At 49.3% G+C, this 23823-nt stretch overlaps 1 protein-coding gene across 1 annotated transcript in view; it reads left to right on the forward strand.

Moving 5' to 3' along the window:
* Positions 1-6796: 6796 nt before the first annotated feature.
* The window catches only part of LOC119107459 (uncharacterized), a 28572-nt gene continuing 11545 nt past the window's right edge, over positions 6797-23823 (forward strand). The window contains exons 1-2 of the mRNA XM_037230903.1: positions 6797-6932; positions 14967-15066. Coding sequence (XP_037086798.1) covers positions 14997-15066 — 70 coding nt within the window. The 5' untranslated portion in view covers positions 6797-6932; positions 14967-14996. The remainder of the gene's footprint in view (positions 6933-14966; positions 15067-23823) is intronic.

The raw sequence follows: 23823 nt of genomic DNA on the forward strand, positions 1-23823 counted from the left end.
ATTAACGTGGCGTTTCTGTTTTGCAGGAAAATCGTTTCTTGTGAACAGGCGTTTTCGTATTCGTCTGTGCACAGCATTCCACTAATGCACGCTCTGACATACCGGGAAACTCTGCCGCAGTGCAGATAAATAGCTACTTATTGTCATCGTTCTTCAGTGTTATCCGTAGAACAGATGTAAGTGCCCCATTTATCTCCTGCTTACTGTCACTAATGCAGCTTAAAATCAGGAATGCTGCAAAATCATACCGGACGCATGTGCCTAACGCGCGTCGCGCCACAGTCGGTAAACACCAAGTGACAGCGTATGCCAGGGTTAACGTGAACAATGGCCAATGCCTGACACGTACCAGATTTCGGTCGCGGCACAAACACATGTTGTTTTAGAGCACGCTTGTGAGGGCGTTAAAGTTTTGCGACGTTGTTCTCTAGAAATGCAAAGGCAATGTCTCAATATGGCCACTCCTGCTACTGCAATGCGGCCAAGGCTCGGCTTGATCAAATTGCAAGCCTCCGCTCGACGAAACAAAGACTATTGAATAAAGCACTTTGCTCCCGCGCATTAATTCGCTCCTGGCCTACGTATCAGAGCCTTCTATTGATTGTGCTACCATTGCGACACTGGTCATGCGCCTCCGAAACAATGCGCCCCTCTCGCATGCATATACGTACCCAGCCGAGCACGCCGCAAAACTCATTCAGCACGCCACGCAGCAACATTTCATTGTTGCCGAATTTGTCGCACAGAGAGCCTCATTTCATTGTTGCACCACCGGTCTGCATGCAGAGACACTTGCCTCTTGTGACCACCAATAGCGGGCTAATGAGCGACCTGCCCTGACCCCGGGCAGGATACCTCTCAGCGGCCTGCAGTCGTAGCCCGCGCCAGGACAAAATAGGCCGCCACCAGCGTGAAAGGGGCCATTGGCGGATGTGGCAAGCCGCGATTAACGTGGAACCATTAGATATGTAGATATAGATTGAGGTGCTGGCAACCAGTCGCAGCGTCTTTATTGTCGCGCCGCTCACGCCCTGAGATGAAATTCCGATGAAGAAATTATGGCGGTAAAGTTAATTGCTGCCGTTGAGCCGCTGAGCACCGTCCACGCTGCCGATAAGCTCCAATCGTTCGCCTGCCGAAGGAACGCGACGTCCGATTCGAGCCGTAGCACACTGTGCGCGGCGTACCAACGGTCCGTATCACCGCGTCAGCCGCTGTTTCCATTCATCCGCCGGCGCTGAATCACGCCCCGGTGTGAGCAGCGCTGCCCAGATTGCCCGGACCATCATGAACGGCCCATTATGCCGCTGCTCCAGATAGCAGCAATCTGGGGCCGAGCGGCGCCGGCCGGCGGTGGGATCGGCACGAGGTTTGCACTCGTGAGAGGCGGCACCCTGTGCTCGCCGGGGCCGCCGGCGCGGTGGTGGCCGACTGTGCCGCCATTCACGCACTGCTGGGAGCAGAGCGACCACATGCGATCAAATGTAGGGATTAGCGTAACAGCAGTATGCCGGCGTGGGTGTGAGTAATCCGGCAGTCATCGGACTGGTGCTTTCGTCGTGGGGCTCAGTCAAAGGTTTGTTCGCATGCCGCACACGCAGGCGTAGCGCAGGTATGCTGTAAAATGTGATGAGCTAAATGGTTCTTTTGGCTGAGTGAGACAAGCATGGCGCGGTGTCCCTTGTTACTCAGCGGATAGTGCAGAAGACCCCGAGGCTTCCGCTGCCGTGACTGTAAGCTCTACAGGCCACGGGTTTGTAATGTCGTTGTCGTCATTGGCATAACAGCACGATGCAGTTAGAGGTTACAGCCAAGTGCTATTTATGCCACAAGTTTCCGTGGCCTATAGCGCTCGTCAGCTGTAAAATATGTACAATACAATCCGGCCCGACCGTCATCATTCAGCCAGCGGAGCGCGTCAGCATCAGACAGATAACGGCACCATGAAAAAACGAACTCTGCACTGAAACGGCTCTGGAAAAAAAAACTCTGCACACCTTTTCGTGTCGCTAATTTCCAGTGTGGATGCGCCTCAGTTGCATGCAAATGTGTCATAGGCGATGGGCACAACATTCGCGCAAATTTATCCCCGCTAGTCAGACAATTTAGTACTTAAGCATTGAGCCTGTGACCTGGTACGAGCTCTGCCGATTTTTTCATCTACCGCAAGGCGAAGGATGTGAATACCGCACCGCCGTCGTGCACAAAACGTGCCGGAGCAAAAATTTGAGAATGGAACACGTGATCTGCATTTTCCTTTGCGTTTTTTCAGCCTGTAAAAGTGCGAAATCCGAAGCAGATCAAGCGTGGCGCACATCTGATTTTTATAAGCGTCTTCCTATTCAACGCTTGCTGCAGAGTGAGCCGCAGGTGGGCACCTTCTCTGATAATCTTTCTGCACTGCCAAAAATGCCCCGAATACCTTCAACTGGCCGCCAATACAATTTCGGCCCATTCCAAGAAATGCTTTGTCCCGGCTACCTTAGGAGCTTAAGGGTAACTCCATCTGATAAGTGTGAGGTGATCTGCTTAACACATTCTTAGCGTATGTCAGACAGGTCATGCTATTGTTAGTGTAACACACGTGGAGTCTTGTATGAAGATCGGCATGCCTGCATGAAGTCATACGTGATTTACATTTTCGATTGTTTTGACGTAAGTTATAAAGTGGCTCGCCAATTTGCCAGTCGTAATCAATCACACTGAAAAGAGTCACACCCAGTTACCAGCAGAGATAATATGAAGCGAACTGGTGTGTCAAACCAAACGATGAATATGTAATCTACGCATGTCATACGGAAACCACTAGACCTAACACATTCCCAAGCTGATTGCATCTATATGCATATTAACTGAAAGAGCAGGGGAATCATACACAATGAGGTGATTCAATGTCGAGCTGAAAAGACTTTGAACCTACCCTCAGCTGTTGTTACCTTGATCCAAACCAATCTTTACCCTTAACCTTTTTCAACACCATGGTATTCCTAAAGGGAGTGTTCCACATGCGTCTGGGGATTTGAACCGAAATAGCTATCCTGAAGATCATTTGGTGCAGCCCACAACCCTGCCTTTTTAAACGTTTAGCCCATCTAGTTTCTGAACTACACGGCTGCGAGAGAGGTGTAGACTATTTCGAGGAAACTATTTCAAGGTCCATAGGCATCCATGACGCCATAGTGACGTCATTCAAATCCTGCCATCACGTTGGTCATGTGGCGATCAGGGTCAAGAAAAATATGATGACTGAGTGGCTCGCATCTGGCGTTGTTGAGCACGACTTCTAGACACAGTGGTCGTTAATTGGCTCTCAACCAATGCTGTGCAAGGCACCAGGACGCAGTGACATAATGACGCATTGAGGGACGTGTCTACTAAACAGAGAAATGTGTCGTCTAAAGCAGCCTTTTCTACTCAAAAGTAAACCAATAGTTCTAAGTGAACTTATTTCATCGTACATGATGCTTGCTTGAATATCTTTAAATGTGGACCATTCTCTTTAGGCGTTAAAACCCATTTTCCATCTTTGCACCGGTTCCAAAGCTGCACGAACGTTATTCTGAAGCTGGTAGGCACCAAATCAAATTTAGACCAAACGATTTTGTGAATTTGTACAAGGGCTTACCTAATATGTAACATCATTCACACAACAGATGTTAACCAAATGATTCTGGCGAATGATTCTGAAACATCTGGCGTTGGTGAGTACCACTTCTAGACACAGCGACCCTTGATTGGCTCTCAACCAATGTTGTGTTAGGCACCAGGACGCAATGAAATAATGGCGTATTGAGGGATGTGCCTACTAAACATAGAAATTGTGTCGTCTAAAACAGCCTTTTCTACCCAAAAGTAAACCAATAGTTTTAAGTGAACTGATTTCATCGTACATGATGTTTGCTTGAATATTTTCAAATGTTAACCATTCTCTTTAAGCGTGAAAACGCATTTTCCCCTTTGCACTGGTTACAAAGCTGCACGAACATTATTCTGAAGCTGGTCGATACCAAATAAAATTTAGACCAAATACTTTTGTGAATTTGTACAAGGGCTTACCTAATCTGTGACATCATTCACGCGACAGATGTTAACCCAATGATCCCCGGGTAATAGGGGCCGGAGCTCTTGATCATACTTTGATTTCTCCGATCAAACGTTTACATCCTGAGATACCAAGGAAGCTCCCCGAGCCATCACCAGTGACGAAACATCCGTGGCGGTGCCGGGTTAAGAGCAAACTCGTCGAAACCTCCGAAGCAGTTCCGCCGTTTGATTCTTCAATGATAGCACGCCGTATCTGCTGGCATTTGACGCCAGCTGACAAGTTCGGCCGCGACTTAACAGCTGACATTTAGCGATTCGTTAAAGAACCCATGGTACTGGTAAGTCTAAACTTTTTTTTTGATGCCGATGTGGATACACGACACAATGACTAAAACCGTAAGGGATTGGGCCACACAAGGTGCACACATGCACAAGCGTATAGCCTGTTCACTGGTACCAATAATCAGGCGAAGTATTTATGCGTTTCGCAACACTGCAGTTGACATTTAAAAGACTGAAATCATGACGTATGTCTCGATTTTATCGATTAAAAATGTCACGTTAGTTGTTAAGCGCATTTGCGAGGAACATTATTCACATATATAATGAAGTAGTAATAGCCTTATTCCTCGGAGAAAAAGAACAGGGGAACACAGTTATAGATGCTTTGATATTTCGATAAAGGAAGAAAATAATTCTCTCCTGCTATTTGTCTCGATAAAAGTATGTTGCCGAAATTTTAACGCACCTGTATTTCCATTTCTACCATTTTTTTCTCCGAAGAATAAGGCTAGTACTATTATCTTATTTGTGAAATAAAAAATGTCAGACGAGATGAATCTCATGGGGCTATGAGTGGCTCAAGATGGCTCCATGCTGTTTTCAACATGTGTTGTTCATGAGCTTGCGCACAGACGCCAACCATTAGCACGTCTTTCCGTGTGAAAATAATGAAGGGGACATTGCCATGCATTACGAGCCATTTTCCATCGGTTTCCAACTGGGGACCGGTCATTATATTACATCTTGGTGTTAGCTACATGGTGATGCCAACCACGTATGTGACTAATTTGCTCCTCCCTCGACGAAAGAGGCGTCCTACAGGTATGAAAGAAAACGAACAAAAAAACTGTACACTTCGATTCCAAAAGACAGGAACCGTACATGATCGCTCCGCGCGATAATGGGATGTGCTCTCTGTTGTAAGGCATAGGGGACTTGTAAAACATTACACAGACGGTGCATGCAAAATATTGTACATATCAAAGGTTTTATACAACACCTGATCTGACGTTAAGTCACCTGCACTGAGTACTAATTGTCTCGACGTCAGTGAATGATTCGTAGTGTTCTCTGCACCAGTGATAACGCTGAAGTTGACCTCCGCACCAGCGGCTTGCCCCGTTAGTCTATCAAATGATGACCATCATGCCTCTCAAATTGATCCTGGAGAATACGTTAAAGCGTTACAGTTACGTTAATACATTAACAGGTGCCCGGTTGGGGGTCAATTTGACCTCCGACGCATTTTACATAATTCCGAACGACGTGGCGCAGCAGTGCCAAGCTTGGCATAGCTGTAGGCAGTAGAATAGCAGATCTCTTGGCATAAACAAAATATGTACTTTATAAGGCCCCTGACCCATGACAGATCAAAGCCAAGCCGTGGCTGGCAGCAAAGACAAGTTCTAGGCAATCGCGCAATCCGATGCGACAATGGATTATCAGACAGTCTTACATATGTGAGATAGTTTATTGGGCGATTCACAATTGAATTTCGGACTTCAACTAATCTCATTGACATAGGATCAGGCATAAAGGTCATACCGAAGTTAAAACCAACTCGCTTTTTCTCGACATCTTGCTTCATAGGGTAGTTTCTGGAGCTCATCTTGAATTTAGTGGCAATAGGGACTGCAGCAGACATCTTCCATGGACTTTGTGAAGATCAAAGTACGTCACTGACCTGAAATGGCCCTGGTCAACATTTGTTTAGAAACATTCCGCCCGGCGTAATCCTTGACGCCCATTCAAATGGAAAAATCAAAGCAATCTCGTAAGATTTTAGTCACCATGGCCTGCTTAAGGGTCAGACATGGCCACTGACCTTAAATGAACATCGATATCATTTTGACTAGGACAGGTATTTCGGTTCAATATGGTTGAATGAGGAGGTATGAGGGCACTTTGGACACTAATCTGGAGTTTTACCTTGTTTGATGTTATTTGACCCAGAGCTTATCATCTAGGAGCCTCAAATTTTGGCCCAAGTGAGTTCACATACAAGCTAGCTAACCCTGTGAATTTAGTGTTTCTAGCTCCCTTAGTTATTTAGATCTCACGGGTGTCAAATTGGCCACCATCTGAGCAAAAGGTATCCAGCTGGCCAGTCGGGCGTGCATTAGCACGTTACGACCCACAACAGGCTATTTGCATACTGCAGCAATATACACACTTGAGATCCCAATCTCGTTCCTCATATCGCTAAAGACATCACGATCACCACGTGCTCTAGAAACTACGCCGATACCTCTACAGCCGAGAAGACTGCTGCAGTCCTCCATCAGCGGTGACGTGATGACCGCTGGAGCGACAGCTGGGGTCAGCCGGGGGTCAGCGGTGCGACCCCGGCGACTGCTGACCTCCAGCCGTCGGCAGCGGGTGGGAGCCGCCGCCGGCCGCCGGCCGCCGGACGCGGATGAATGGTTTCACTTTTGGCGGCGGCGGCGCGGGCGCTGCCAGTGCCTCTCCATCAGCCGGCCGGCTCGCACGCTCCGCAGTCTCAGCTCTCTGTGACGCCCGCCCGACGCACCGCTCGGAGCCGGGGACACCGGCATGCGCAGCTAGACCCCCGCCGCGGACAACCGGCCACCCCGCTCACTGCTAAGGTACGGCGGTGATGGCGGGTGAACTGCGCGCGCTGCGCTGTCCGTGTATGGGTCGCGAGGGGACTTTTGTTGGTTGCCGCATGCCTGCAGCGTTCGTGTTAAGTTAAGCCCAGATGGGTGGGAAGATCCATGGCCTTCGTCGCATTCGGGGTAGTTCATTATGCAACGCGACTAAACGACTGTCGGCGTCGGGTGACAGTTAACGGAGCTGGGCGAGCGGCAGATGACGAGCTCCGTTACCTGGCCCCGAGAAACGACCCAGGCTGTGCACTGACCGGGCTGTCGCCTGCGCCGCGCCCGCTCGGGGCTCATGCACTGATGCATGACGGTCTGGTCATCGCTCAGGCCAGCTCTCAGAGCTTGAGGTGCTGCTCATGCTCTGAAGCACTGAGCCAATGGCAGCAATAATTGATAATGCAGACGCTTTTGCCTGCAAAGTGCTTGAGTATATGCGGCTTGTGGGCCAAAATGTCATGATGTTTTGTGAAGTGTGATATCTTTGGAGGGTCATTTCAAGTTGCTTTACCTCTTTCATGGGCTTCAAGTTAGTGTAATGCTTGCTAAAACTTCCTGTTTGTGACAGTTTCAGCTTGTTGGGGTTCAACATTGGAAGGACAAGTTTCTGGAACTTTCGTTCCATTTTAGCTAAACACCTATGTACATTTCGTGACGATCTTGTATATTTTTTACATGGGTATAATTATCGTTCGGCATAGACAAGCTTCATGACTTAAACTACGCAGCAAACTGCATTTTGATACGTATTATTTCTACATCTTGTCCATTATTTTATATGTAAATTGTTCCATGCTCGTTATATTAGGCCGTGTCCACCTAGGTACAACGTGACGTTTGTTATACTGCTCAGGGCAATTGGCTTCTTACTACAGTATAAGAGTATAGTTCTTGTTATGCCAGATGAAATGGCCAGCCTGAAGTCCGATGGAACACTGTTGGAAACTGCCTTTATTTGCACTCGAAATGAGATCAGTCATGAAGTGCACTGGAGCAACTGCGATATATATATATATATATATATATATATATATATATATATATACGTGTATATATATATGTGTGTGCATATATATGTATATATACGTGTATATATATATATATATATATATATATATATATATCGGCTCACTCACTAAGAAGTGCTTCATATCAATATATGCCGGTGAACTTATGCTTATTATATTATCTGGCGACGCGTTTCATAAAACAATGGCTGCATCATCGGGCAAAAGAACACGCTGTTCAGTGTAGACCAGGTTTAAAACACGCACATGGTTTAAATAGCACACAAGTACATGCGTTGGCACATCAACTCTCCCAGTTACAGACATAATTCATGCTATCACATATTTTATGAATATGATGAAGTCATGTCATTTAGTGCTGGACGTTTCTTAAAAGTGCCTTAAGACCCTGAGATTCTCAAATCAAGCGAGGAATATGTCGTGCCCAAGATGCCAAAATTGGAATAAAAAACTGGGATGTCACGTGTAAATGAATGTTTTCTTAGGAGGAAGGGTTAGTTTTTGCAAGATTTTCCCGTCCGCATAGATTTATCCAAATGCTGTTGAATGTGGCCGCGCAAGGTGCGAAGTGTGGGGCTATGTAGGATGCCTCACACCAGGCACAACGAAGCTCGCATGCAATAATCGATTGGCAGCATTGAGGAAATTCTTGTTATGTTTGAAATAGCAACCTATTTAGTCCGAGTCCGATATCAGAATACTCCTATGACCTAAAAATTGATTGAGTTTCGATAGAAGGCTGATAAAATTACGTTTGAGACGTTCAGAATCTGGGCTTAAGTGCAGCAGAACGAAATACTTTTTTGAGTTTCGGAGCATCAAAAGGTCCTGGATGAGAAAAGATGCCTAGCATCGAGGAAACTAGAAATGAATGAATAAATGATTCTCAAGGGAAACCCATTGTTCCGGAAATACCCTTTCAGACACTTGATTTCAGTATAAAATAATTGATAAGAAGAGCTGAGATGGCAAGCAGTAAGGACATAGCTATTAACGTGGATGCATATTGATATACAAAGATGTGAATGCAGCTTGACATTTTTCCCAGTAACCGTACAACCCATCGTAAAAAGACCAGTGTTTTGTTCTGCCCAGATTTCAAGGGAATAGCACAACCCCCATCAATTGCCTAGTTAGCTGTAAGAGCATGCAGCACTCACGTTATGCTCCTCCAAACCTTTAGCGTATATTGAAAGCCCATTTCAATGAACGTCGGCGCCAATATTTGTGCCTCGGACATGACATACATCAGGATGGTAGGGAGAAGCGGGGGCGGCAATAAGGCTCCGGGGCACAATGCAGTCTACATAACGATGCACGACACTTCTTATATCAGAGACTGCTGGGTCGCTAGCTGGCTTGTGCCAGTCATGACACCGACGTCGTCTACATAGGGAACAGAATGAGGGGTACGTATTCATACATTGTTGGCAACATTAGAGGCTGTTTAAAGTTTACACTGTCCTCTGTGAAGTTTAAGGTCACCAGTGTTGCTCTCCGCTGTTCATTACTAGTTTGCAAACAGAGCCCGGCCCAAGTGGTCCATGAGCTGCATACAGCCGCTGGCATTCACTGCATGCAGCATGCGGTGAGTGCTGGGCGCTAATCTGCATTCAGCCATGCACAAATTTGCCGGTAATTGAGACACTTAAGATCGTGCCTTATCACGCTATAAATTCCAGACATAAAGGTGGCGTATCAGCGGAATCCCATTGATGGTGCCCATCCCATAACACGGCATGGAAAACAGTGTTTTCCACTAATAATCTGCTTGTGAAGAATATTGGGTAGGTAGAACGGCTGCACGACTGAGCAATTTAATCTAGTACACCTATAGATAAACACTAGAAAAGAATAAAGGCGTGCAGGCTGCCAACGCCACTGTCTGAAGATGAACTATCCAATTCTAGGCCATTTGATCTTTAGAGACTACCGGACCTCAATCTGAAGTACAGCCGTGCCCTGGTGTGCGAACTGTCGACTTAATTCAACGTTCAGATGACCCACATTACATCTCGAAGACTAGGTTCAGCACAGGTGTACGGGGCCAGATAAGGATTACAATATGGGCGAAGTTATATGCAGGAATTGTTTTGCAAGAACTGCCTCGGTAGCCTTGTCGGATGCATTGTATTATGCAAATAAAAATACGATAATAGCTAAAAACAACGTTGATGCACCAGAACGTTCTTCAAATCAGCACACAGCATGACGTCATGCAGAAGCATCCGACTTGACCTGCTTCATAGCGATTGGATTTTCAATGAGATACGTTTGCATGACCGCCTGACCGTTCACAATCAGCGGCATCGCCTGAGCAGATATGAAACAAGGTCCGGTCTATTTTACTCACCTGCCGAACACAGCGCATACTCTGAAGTTAATAAACGCGCCCAATTTATTTCTTGCACCAAAAGCATGAGTGCAGCCGCAGGCGGTGGTACAGTGCCAGTGCAATTAACTTGTCCAGATGAAAGCCAAGTGCTGCAGCTCCTTCCACGATCTGCACGTTCAAGGCCTAGCTGTCCGGCCAGGTTGGCAATTATAGCAGACGTGACGAAGCACGAAGAAACGATAAACAACTCACCATGCACCGTTGTGTCTTACTGCTTGCGACGGGCACCACACCCCAAGAATGAGTACATTAATGGATACAACACTCTCATTGACGGACGAACATGAGGTGCTATTTCTTCTGTCACGTCTCGTGCCGTGGCCGCCGCCCGCGGCAGCCAAGGCACGAGACCGTGCACTCTGCCGGCCCGGTGCTGAGGCCGCCCCGGTGCCGCGCCGCTGGGCTTCGCGGTGCTGTAACATGTGGCAGCCTGTTGCCGCGACGGGCGTGGTGATGCGCGCTGGGTGTACGTGGGCCGGGCTTGTGGGGAAGGGGGTGTAAAGTACGTCGTTTGTTGAAACAGAAAAACGAAAAATGTAAGGTTTTTTGTAGTGCGTAAAACAATTTTATTCAAGCGATGCTTCCTTAACACGTGCTTGAGTCTCCCTGTTGCTCATTTCTATCTCAAATGCAAACTTCCTATCTTTTATACCTGTTCCGTATAAATCCGGCCGACCACAGAGCCCATTGCAAAATTTGGAGTGCTTGCGTTGCTACATTTCTCCCATACTGGAAAATTATCGTACAAAACAGCCGAACCACACAGCTGTCCATGTGGACTGGCGGTTCAGAGTGTTAAGCATTGCCCGAGGAGACCACCGTATGTCTCTTTCCCTCTCGGCGCCCACTGCGTCCTCCGTGTCGTCGCAGCGTCCTTTCTCCCGCCGGCCAGGCCAGGGGACTCTCCAGGGAGCGCGACCGTTTCCCGTTCCCGACCGTCACCTGCCAGACGGAAGATTGTGGGCCGGCCCTCTCACAGGCACCAACCACCGGCGAAAGTGATAGCCGTTAGTGCCTGGTCACTCTGGGGACGCATGTGTCACGCGTCTCTGAAGACCAGCCGCCATGCGTTGGCTGTTCGGTTGCTTTGCGTAAGCGCAACTCATTGGATCAATACAAGTATCAAAGCGTTTTTGCGACCAAAAATGTCCGGAACAGGCGACGAAACCTAGGAAAGCGCGACTTGCACAGCTCCTCGAGACTTTATTCAAATACCTTGAGGCTGAGATTTCGCCCAGTGGAAGGCATCGCGTGTTGACTGAGAGTGATGGCGATTTGTGGGCACGATATCGTGCTACCGCCCTGCGCGGCGTCGCAGCCGTCATCGGTGGCGTCTCTCCGGGCGTCGCAGTCTCCGCCGCCGCCCACGTGGTACGCCGCCGCTGCGGATCGCCACGCTCGCGGGTTCGTCACTATCGCCGGCTTTAGCGAGTGCCGGGTGTCGTCAGTTGTCAGGAGATCCGGCGCCTGGGGAGGGAAAGCTTCCGCTCGGTCGGCGCGGGCCGTGGCCCGACAAAGGCGAGGTGCGTGCCCACGAGCGCGCCTGCAAACAATGCCGCCATTGGGCGCGTCTCACAATCGTCTGAGAAAGAGGAAGGATTACACGCGGCACTTCCGGGTCAGCGTGCGGCGGTTTCTCCTCGCCAGAGTGGGTTCATGCGTCTAGAGCACGTTTGGCTGGTAGGTACCATTTCGGGTCAATCAACGTGCACATTTTTACTTAGACTTACATGCTCTTACACACTCTTGGGCACCGGGCAACATTTGCACGGAATTGAACATGCACCGCAAGAAAAACACAAGTACTTAACAGCTATTACGAACCAACTTATAATCTGAAGTTTAATTTGTTGTGTTCTAAGCGTGGGCCAGTTATGATATAATGTTGTAACAAATCTTTCAAGAACTCGTTACGCGTCCTCGCGCTGCTACACAACGTTCCCAAGTATTCAGCCTCTCCATGACTGGGTGTCGCACGGTCCGACATGCTCAGCTTTACCTCTGGTCATTACTGCACAGCCACACGTGTAATGCACTCGCTCACTCGTGACCGCATAAAACAGAACGGAGCGTTAATGCCTCAGCAGTATCATGTAACTATCGCGGTAGCCGCCCCGGTGTCAAGAATCACTTCATTTGTTGGCGTCAGCTCTAGCGTTCGGAAGTCGCGCTGTCAGCAACAGGAAAGAGGTAGGAAATTAAGATAATCAAGAAAACCTGTAACGTATACTTAAAACGTGTTAAGCAACAAAGCTTGGTTTCACGTTTGGAAGCCTACACACATAACGTCATTAAAACTTGGCGATGAAATAATGCCAGGATGTGTTGGCGTGAGCGGATTTTGCAATTCGTGCCAGGAATCCTGGCCATTGAAAAGGGATAGTGGGGTTGTTCCGCGTAGCGTAAGCTGCCAATACATCAGCTGAGTCATGCAGGTGCGTAGCTTATGGCGTGCAGCTACAGATCCGATTTGTGTCCGCCTCTTTTGATTGGTAAGATATGAGCGGTGCAGCCATGACACAATTTTCCAAAAATCTGCAAGAGCTTAGATATTTGCTACTTACATTCTGAAATTTCACCGTCTGTTTCAGTTCTCCTTTCAGGTTTACGCTCACTTAAATGTTCTGATGCCATGCATATTTGATTGGAATTTTCGATCCGCATGCCTGACTGCTGTGTAAATACGATAATTTGTTTATCAAATTGGTTCGCATGACATCAGTTGAACCACAAAAGTTTTACTTCAGCTCAAACCAGCTAATTTAAAACAATGCTATGAAAGGGGAATCTTACCCTGCTGAGGCAAAATCCACGTCAATCATTTCACCTGCTACATGAATATCTAACACTTTGACTGTCAGAAAGGGTGCTCTCGTTCGCAGAGGGCTAGGATTTTTTTAGTGTACTCTCGGTGTAGCTGATGAAAAACCACCCACACGGGACGTCATGGTCTTAAACAAAAAACAAAGCCCTTTAATGCTCGCCTTTGGTAAGTTGTATCGTGTTTCGGAAAATTCTTACAATTTTCCCGACATTCCTCACACGTGACATAGTAATTTATGAAGAACAGAGTAAAACTGCCTGTGCGGTTAGGCTCAAGACATAAGTGAACTGATTCAGCCACCTGATCATGCGCTGCAGACTCTGTGTAAACCAGGTCAATGCTACTGACACGCCAGGGCATCGCACTCCAAAATGAGTTGAACGGAATCGAAGGTGAAACTCTCAGCTATGCAAGGCTAGGGCGCCCGCGGCGCACCCGTTCCCACGTCGGCCTGCTTGGTGAATCAAGCCTCGCGAGCCAATTCCACAATCTGGGATACGGCGGCGCTGCCACGGCGTTTATCGCTCAGCGGATGCGGTCTCACCCAATTCCCCCAGCAGAAAACTGGCACAGCCAGCAGCAGATGCAAACGCGCCCGGCCGGGCAGCACTCCAACAGGGGCGTGAGTCAGCCCCGCATAAACAATCAGCTGGCTACTCTCCCACGCCATGGCTTCCATCTGTCGCCGGGTTTCACCGGGGGTGACCGGACCAGGAGCTACACCTGTCCTCACCGCCGGCCAGCGAGCGCGGTGAAACCGGAGCCGCGTCTTGATTTGCGTCCGCCGCCGCCCGCCCGCCATAAACAGGGCAGGACCGCGCGCTCCCCGGGTCACGAGTCACGTGACCTCTTCACCCGACAGCGGCCAATTCGTGAAGGAGTACGCGGAGGGGAGATATGGATCGGCGGGAGAAAGTGATACGCTTGTTATGCCGGGACAGCGGAATCGGATCCGTTGACCATCTGCCTTTAAGGTTTGATGTTTGTTTTACTCTCCCATGGAGAGCAAGTGTTTAAGAAATCACTTATCACCAACCGCCTACTTGGCTACCTTCCAACATGAGTACAGCCACGCTAGCAGATGTGGTAGTCGGCGCCCTGCAATGGTCTGGTGGCCGGAATCTTGCTTCCTAAGGTGCGGATTTTATGGAACAGTGCTTCTGATGGATTTTGGTACCGCTTCATTTGCGGGATCTTTAGAGCCGAGCTGATTAGATTCCTTTCTAAATTTAACATGTGGTGGATGGATTAAATGTGTCGTAATTGAGTGAGGGGAGGTGTCTGTTGTCACCTATACAACAGATGGCATCATTTCTCTCAGATGATACGGATGCGTTCACAAAGCATGCACGGCTAACTTGGGGCGACTACACATGCAACTATTTGTCATGGAAAGATGAAAACTGCTGGGGTAAAAAGGATGGTGGCAAATGACGCAACCGAATATTCCGGCGAGAGAAGAAAAACATGCATTAAATGAAATGCACACATGTTGAACTCACATACACACACATACTCATGCTGTATTTCTATCTGAGCCAATGTTTATTAGTCACATTCGTGAATTCACATCAGGCACCTGCTGAAGATTGCCAGAAGCTTCGTATCTCGTCACCGGAGATTGTTCTTGGTCATTTTCTCCCAATCATGGCCTGCGGCTCCTGCGCTTTCCGACAAGTTTCTCCAGAACCCGAGCACCCCGGTAATTTTCATTGAGCAATCGACCCCAGCGCCATACACAATCTGCAGTTGAAGACGTCCCACTGTTTCAGGCGGCGAGATAGCTCGCGAAGCTGCTCAGGATGACGCCCGCACTGAGGTCAGCGCTTGTACTGGCGCTCGCTCTCTGCGCCTCTGGACAGGAGGTAGAAGGTGAGTCCTAGAACATGGGGAGCGTGGCCTTGCCTGGTGAAAGTAGCGCAGGCTTTCATTAACTCGGTGAAAAAACCTCGCGGCAACAGGAAAACCAGTCCGCTTGTAATTAATAAGTCAATAGTACGACAATAAAGAAACTGCTTATTTTATTTCACAACTATGTTAAAAATGAAAGGCACGTTACAGCGACGTTGGAAAATAATTCTGGTGTACACAAGCATTCATCAACACTTCTCGTCCGAACTGAAGCAGCGACTGTTCCCGAGCCACGCATGCGTTTAACGAATTGTATCATTCATCGGTAAGCTACAATGCGCCAACCTCTCAGTTACGGATTTAAGATTTAGGATGGAGGTCGATACACATATAGAGCACATGCACAACACTCGGTGCGCGCAGCATAAGGAATGCAGATTGAAATGATAAAGTGCGAGATAACTTGCATGGAATGCTGTGATTACCAGTAATAGTTATTTATTTGATGTTTGGGTAAAATCAAACTTCGTCAGATCGATCGAGTTTGTCCTTCACTTTGATGATATTTGGTGCAGATAGAGCAATCCGTGAAAGACTGTCACGCAACGTTTTGTAGCCCTAGGTGACCTCTGGAGTCGGGGCCAGAGATTATTTCGTGCCCTCATTTTCTCCGATCCAACAGTTTGGATTCTCCGTAAGCTTGTACAGAGCTAACTTGCTCAGAAGAAATTCCATTGTTGTACACATCTCATGCATTTTTAAAGTGTGTAAGGATTGTCTTATGTAATGCTGATCTAACCTTTGACCTGATGAGGGATGCTGCACATTTTTAGTCTCAGTTACTTTTTACAGGCCTGATATCGCTTTGATTTCCACACCAATTGTCTGGGCAAAATGAAAACTTAGTTACGTGCTGGGCATTGTAACTGCTGATATTTGCCTTATTTATTTTTCCCTCTGGAAATTTACAAATTTGACCTTCCGGTTTCCATACCACGTCAAATAGAAGCATAATTTAAATTCCGTAAGGAAGTCTCGGGGGGCTTACAACATTCCTCGCACCAAAAATAATCATATTTCAGATGAATGGATCGGTGGATCCGCTAGATTAGGCTTGGTGTAGTCGAGTTCAGTCGCATTTGATACAAACGTTTTGTTGTCTATCTACAAGAAATCTCTATATGTAAGTTCACCCAAATTACGATTATATAAAGGTGAACGGTAAAGATCATTGCAGGTCATAGTTACTCTGGTCCTGAATAATGCTCACCTTAAGAAAGGAGTGAGGTGGGTTCATAATATTTTCGAGTTGTTTACGTGGCCGTTAAAACATTCGCTTTTTTTTGTTTGTTTCCTTTTTATTCCTTGAGTGGGATGATTTTCAAAGCCTTGTACGACAAGCTTGAGCGCATTGATGACGTATTGTCACGCAAGCGTTGCGTGAATGTGCTTTTGTTGATGTATCATCTTGCCAGCCGCTTCAGTTGCCTGGCGCACTCTATCTCCGATGCGCCTTATTAAAACTAAAAGAAGTCGGAGTCGAAACTCGTTATGCCAGCTATCTGATGCAAGTTTTCATGTGGAGTCACTGAACTCAACTCAACAGCACATCTGAAGTGTGGAAAGAAGAATGCCGTTGGGTGCAAACCTATCGTCCCTGGATTTCCAAGGTCAATAATCAACTTAACGTAATTCAATCCATAAAGCGATATCATAGACATAAACACTACCACACTGTAAAGCCATCAGTGCTGCCACGAACATTTTGTCAGTTGGGGATGTTATGAACGAATGATGGCTCCTTTAGCTCCCACGTAGATGGGAGGGGGCAATCCTTGTTGCGCCATTGGCCCCGAGCGCCAACACGGCCTCTGTAGCCACTGGTGCTCCATGACCGGGCACGCGAAGGCGTTCGTGACGGCACATTTATCAGCTGAAAAATAATTGTCAGTTTGCCGGCAGATGTTGTGCACTCTAGCTCTCATCACATTTGTCCTGTGCTTCTAAAACTGCGTTCCAAAATAATTTCATTGAGAACACCATGGTGAACGATGGCCGACGGACGGCTTATCTCTGTTTCGCGTGGTACCCACTACTACGCAACGCTCCAACGTCGTTCTCCGGAAGACGTTCTCAAATGTTCCCACTGTGGAGCATCCGCTAACTTTTTTACACGTAACGCATGGTTGAGGCCAGCTCTTCAGACTCATAAGTTAGGGACATGTAACCTCAAGTATGACGCGCTCTGACAAAGCCTGGGACAAGCAACCAACCCATTCCAGCATGATAGTACTAGACAATGTATTTCCCTCCCACGCTGGCACGTCCTCCCTGCGCCGACGTGAGCACCCGACATTCCACCAGAGCCCGGACCGCATGCTGACCCGGCATGCAAGCCCAGCTGGTCCCGCCTGACTGACCTTGCGGTCTGCCGGGTCAACCATCCGGCGCGGAGGGCTGCGATCTCACGCTGGCGGTCCGGGTGGCGGCGGGCGCGCCAGCTTTGCGCCGCGTCACCGCCGCGCCGCCGCGCCGCGCCGCCGCGCCGCGCCGCCGCGCACCCGGCACCAGGTGCCGTGGCTTTATCCGCCGCTGGTATGTTGATTGGAGCCCGGACGGAGGCTATTGATGCACGTGCCGGCGGCCGTGGCCCGTGACCCCCGGGGCGTGCTCGGCGCCGGAAGGCCGCCCCGTGCCTACAGTTGACCTCTCTCGGCGCCGCCCACGTCGCACGCGACGGCCCCGGGCGGGGTGCGTAGCTTCAGCCGGTGCCGTCGGGCAGCGCCGGGTGGCAGAGGCTGGCACGAGGCGCAGGGTCACAGCCAAGGGGGGGGGGGGCGCTGCAACGAACTGGTCACGGCTCAGACACGGCCTGGATGCGTGGTTAAGAATTAATAGGAAAGTCAGATGGAGCTGGGAATCCGCGATTTAAACAAATCGAATATTAGGCCCGTGGAGTGAACTACATATTCTGGACCAAAAGTGATCAGAGAATCGCTATTCCCCGCCCACAGGCCCCACGCAGAGGTCTTGAGCGACACCGGAACGTATCGGGTGCTGGTGTCAGACTGTCTACTGTCAGGATGTGGCGATTACGACTGTCATTCCAACGGAATGTCTTTAGGAGAACGTTCCATGTATCCAAAACTTTCCGTGTTTCGTTGACAGACAGTCAGAGTCAACCGTCTCGATCCAGCCCGCAGCGTTGACCATTCGGAAGTTACTGAAGTGCCAGGTGTTCTGCGGCACGGAACTGACGGACCTACCATACGTGTCCCGACGGTCTTGAATCGCTGTCATTGTGAGCCATGTGGAACCCACCGTCATGGCTCTGATTAGATCCGTGCATAATTGGATCAGGAAAACCGTGTTCCATCACGCCACGTGCCTTCCCAAATATACCGTGATGGCGGATACATACTCGCTCCGGCCTCGAGCAGTGAAAGAAGTCGCAACTTTACTTGCTCGTTTTGTATTTTCAGTCTGGTCATGCAACTGTAGCGTGCTGCTGTTGATGCCGCTGAATAAACAGTTCTTGGAATAACTTAAAGGGCCGCTGAGGACTTCTAGCAAAACAAGTAGCGATTTTCCAGTTTATTCATTCAATATAAATTGGCTGATTTTATGAGCCTGTAGAATGTCTGAATCGTATTCCGTGAATGCAATGTGGACCAATAATAATGCTACAAATAGAAGAGTTCTGTTTTGGCACTCAGATTGCATGCGATTTGAGCATTTGCGCCTGTCTTGGTGCACAAGTGGATTTTTGGACGATCATTGCTGGACGCCTCTGGAATATACAGCGTGCTGTTTTTGTGAGCGAGGCGGGTCCGACCTCAGGTAAACACGCGGATTATCTGGGGCGCTATGCGAAAGCGCACAAACAGTGTACCACCGGGTGTGCTCTCCGCCGGTGTAGCACGCTCGGAATGTGTTTGCGCTCTCGTGGTGGCGCAGCGTCCAAACACGACGCTGCGCCGCACCTGCTTGTCAGCTCAAAGCCCCGACGATCGCATGTGATGTATTACTTGGCTCACTTCACCCCTAGCCGTGCCCGCATTGAGTCCGTTTTACCACTCTGATTTGAAGGAAGATAGCATTTTGGTAGCAGCACGGTTGATGTTCTCTGTAAATCACGAGCGAAAACCCGCTTTGTTAATGTTTATTAGGTTATGCAAAGATTGTGATCCGTTGCTCAACACTATTTTTGATATGAGATTTATGAGTGGTCTCGTTCAGCTTCCATTGGACCACACGAAATGCTGAGATAAATATTGCAGCTTGTAACCTGGCCAACGGAGCTTTCAGTAATTAACAGCCACTCAAACATAGGTAAATACTTTTGATAGCCGATGCTATCATCTTCGCTGTTACCGCGGTACCCTGTCTGAAATAACGAATCAAACCAATAGTACGCTGCTTTTCACTAATTAAGATATTGCACACGCTATTTAACACGTCACTGATTGGTGCTTGATCCAGTGAGAAGATCGTATCAAAATTGTCCCGCTAATCGGCTCGTACGTGTGTGGTAACACGAAGGAGAGTGACGTCGGTGCCACTCTAGATCGGAAGTGATATCTCTCCCGCGTGTCGGATAGGAGCGATATACCGACGTAGCACGGGGCAGTATAACAGCGCGAGTCGTGACAGCCACCCGCCTGATGGCGACAGAAGCGGTTATGCACATGTTAGTTACGGAGCGGACCGTTTCTTTTTGATTTAGTAGGCATAACGGATCGGGCGCTTGTGTAACATCACGTTTCATGAGATAACCAGGCTCCAACCGCACACCGTGCAGTGACAGTGTAGTAAGGGCGACACGGCGTGGAGCCAAGTGGCAGAGTGCCGCGCGCTGTCTTGCAGCCGCCATTCGGACTCGGGGTCGTGTAGCGAAAACCGCGGAATGAATTTTAATCGGTGAAGTGTAGGCGCTTTTGGGGAGGTGATAGAAGTTGTGCTGTATAAATTACACACATATTTCGAGAAAACAACGTGTTAAAAAAGATGTTTTTTGTGTTTTTGTGTGTTTGTGTTTGTGTTTTTAATATCCAGAAAAACGACAGCAATTATTCTAACATGATGTGAACACGAACTCAGCCAGTCGTGGAACTGTAATCAGCGACGGTGATATAAAAAATGAAGGCTCAGCTTATCACCGGATCATAGTGTAGCATTCTTCTAAGTCCAACGAAGACACCAAAGCATTGCTTTAAAAATACCAGAGATACCAACGATCTTCGGCTAAAGCTCGATAACAAGGTTGCACCCCATCCACTGAGCGCTAAAGTGACCACCGTGTTCGCTGATGCTCCGCAAAGGGTGCGCGATTAAGTGCGTTGTGTCCCCTTAAACAAATGAAAGACCAAAACTCAGTAACGACTGGAAAGCTGCGCAAGTCTACGCCAGGCTCATCGCCTACGTCTTGCACGTACGGTAAACAACGCCTCGCGCGGCACCATGCCACATTCCCGTTTCCTGGCCGAGACATCCGACGCCGCGCTCCGAATTAGCGTCGGCGGCCCGCCGCGCCCGTCCCGGGTCAGATCAGAGGTCACGACCTGCGGTGGCCAGGCGGTGTGGCAACAGCCCGGGGTCGGTGCGGTTTCACTTTTCTCCGGCTGGAAACTGTGCGTGAGACTGGACGCTGGTCGGCCGGCCGCTAATGGCGACCGGACGGGCACCGGGAAGAAAGTGATCGGACAATGCTGACGGATAGCCGGCCGCGTGGATGCCCAGCGCAGACAGGCTGGATTGGAAGGCGGCGAGTGGCGAAGGGTGTGAGAGCGATGTTTTTTTATTAAGTCCTCTCTGTCTCTTTTTGGAGTTTCTTCAGAGGTCTAACTGCATTTGCATGATAAGGGATAGAGGGGAGAAACTTGCTGTTTAAGGAATAAGGACGAAAATTTATTACCAACTTCGTTAAGTTTCATTTCCGTTAACCCAACGCATCTAACTGCATTTGCATAACACTGAATGATAGATAGTCTACCGCGTGACGCAATCTAAAAAAGTCACCCACACCGGATCGTTAATAACGTTTCAAGAAACTTGCGTGTCATTGTGCGAAAAACTGAACGGTTTGATAGGTCATTTCGATTTATTACTTTGCCATCTGTAATGTCGAGCAATTTGTAGGTTTCAGTTATCAGCCAACGATATACATTTCCCAGCATTAACGAGCATTGTAAGAACGTAACAGCGGCAAACAGTAGTGACAGCAACATTCAAGATCATGCTCTCCTCTCTATTCACTACACGACCATTGACAGCGGTTTTCGCCTCGTTATGCATCCTGTTTTCTGTGTCGCCGTTGTCTGCCGCTGTAGCTGGACCGCTCCGAGACGTTTCCAACTGGGGCGCAGCCGCGTGCCTTTCGGTGCCGACAGAAGCTGTCGGGGCATCTCAGCCAGATGGAAGGCGAGGCCCGGCATCGCTGAACGGGTGACCCACACTCACCGCCAGACGGCCGGCCGCTAGTTTTGGCAGCAGGTGTCGGTTGCCGGCGTCACCGGGAGCAGACTAGCGCCAGGGCGGATTGCTCTAGGGCGAGGAAGACGTCGTCTGGAGAGGAGTTGCCGAGGCGGGAGACTGAGTGATGTCAGATAAAAAGAGCTATTGTTGCCAAACAAGGAAGTCAATGCTGTATAAAGTATAAGTTAAGGTTATGAGGGAATGAAAAAAGCACGCGGAAATCTCTAGCTAAGCAGGATCATGTTTCCAGGAACGACTATTATAGGAAAATCCCAATGTGGCGAGGAGAGAAGCTCATGCACTAAAAAACGGGTTGATGTTGTCTTGCCGTATAATGAATGTGTAGTGTAGATCTGCAGTAATGGAGTGCTTCTAAATCGGATAAAGGAGCTGACCAAGTCTTAGATGGCGAGACCGAATGCCTAGTCAGAGAGTTGGCTTTTCTGGCATTTGCTCAAATTGTATCCGCTGTTTGGAGGATGAGGAAGATAATTATGAAAGTTGAGGACCTTACTGTTGTGTCTGCAGCTGCAGTCCGCGAAAGAGAGCAGCGGAGGAAGGGAGACACGATTCAAATGCCGGTAGGTGTTCTCTTGGACGACGATAGAGGACGTCTTATGCTATCTACTATGTTATATGAGACAGATTGTATCTCGTTAAGTGGTGTAATTTGATCCTCGTGATTATGCACCGAAAAGAAGCAGCCACTTAGAAGGCAGGATTTATTTGTCCCATTGTGGCATATGCTGCACACCACACAACCTCATTTAATCCATTGTGCGGTTATGTACGATTGTCAGCCTCAGATGCTGCGACCCTGAGCTGATGTGTGGCAGACCGTAAAAGTCGGAATGGGGTGGGAAGTTTTACCCTTGAGGTTCTCACCAGACAACCCACCACATGGTATCCTGCCTTTTTATGCCACAACAACGTGCTCTTAATTACCGGCTGACCGAGTTTTCTATATCGACGTTTTTTAGACGCCCAGCCGGCCACGGTCCTGTCCCTTCGTTCAGATACAAGGCTAAGTAAACAGCCAGAACAGCCGCTCCACAGGATCGTGAGGCTCAATTTTAAGGCCGTCGTGCCGTTCTCACGCTGTCCCGCCGCAACTTCGAGTCCCTCACAAAACACACCAGCCGACACCGCATAATGAACGTTCCGCTCTGGAATACCCGTCCACCTAGAACCGTGTCATGTGCGACCGGGAGCCGAGAGGGCGTGTAGGTGGGAGGGAGGGGGGGGGGGGGGGGAGTGATTCGCGTGTCGCGCCGGTCCATAAAGTGGCGAAACAGGCGACTGCTGGGGTCAAATGGCCGGACGCGGCGGGGGCGGCCGCGCGATGACCTTGCTGCCACAGGCCATTCGCGCGCCGCTGGCTTTTGTGGGCCTGCGCTAAGGTCGTCGGCCGCCCTGACCCGACACAGGGCGTGGTCACAAGGTCAGGCGGTGCCGCAGGCGACGCCGGACGTGGGGGGGGGGGGGGGGAGGCGGCCACGGCACGAGCGCCGCCGTCTAATCCGCTTTAGCGGGGGGGGGGGGGGAGCAGGGGGTTACAGACCACCGGGAGTGAACGCCATTCCAGTGCTGCCACTGCGCCATCGTACCAGCTGAGGCGGAAATGAAACGATGAGATCACCGATTTTAGGAGGTGATTCACTCTTGGGTGATTGCTCATCCTTTATTTAGCTGCGATTGGGGCGGAGCTGGTGACGGGCTGAGGCGTCTTACAGGGCGTGGTGTGCCTGCAACCCCCATATTTGACGCAACTGCGTCAGCCGGCAGCGAATCGTTGGCAGGTGGCTGAAAGAAGTTTACGTAAATGATTCCACACAGGTGGACGGGGTCGTGAGTCAAAGATCAATCATTGATATACTAGCTCTGCGCGGAATGTCGACACATGCCGGATCTAGACCCCTCGCAGGTGGCGTTATCGCCTTCCTCGCCGCCCGCTGGCGCCTACTTTGAAGTCTCGCGGTCGAGGTGCGGCCAGGTGCGGGCTGAGAGTCTTAGCTGCCGGCCTCGCCCCTCAACCCGGCGAGACACGGCTCGCTGTTTTAGGCCGGTACGAGTTGAATGGCTGGGACAGTTGGTGACTCCGGCGATTGGCAAAAAAGTATTCCCTAAATGGGCTCAGGGTCATGGCTCGTGTCTGTTATGTAGCCTGATCGGTGGTGCTAAAACGTGCTGGCCAATGTCAGTCGCGTTCACATAACTGTTGGTGCGACGCTTGGTGGCTGGAATTGGGACACAACGAATGTCGAGGTAAAGTAAAGTGATAGTGTCGATGTGATACGCGCATGC

This window comes from Pollicipes pollicipes, unplaced genomic scaffold (assembly GCF_011947565.3).
Source record: "Pollicipes pollicipes isolate AB1234 unplaced genomic scaffold, Ppol_2.1 Scaffold_6686;HRSCAF=7923_pilon_pilon_pilon, whole genome shotgun sequence".
In the NCBI taxonomy this organism is placed as follows: Eukaryota; Metazoa; Arthropoda; class Thecostraca; order Pollicipedomorpha; family Pollicipedidae; genus Pollicipes; species Pollicipes pollicipes.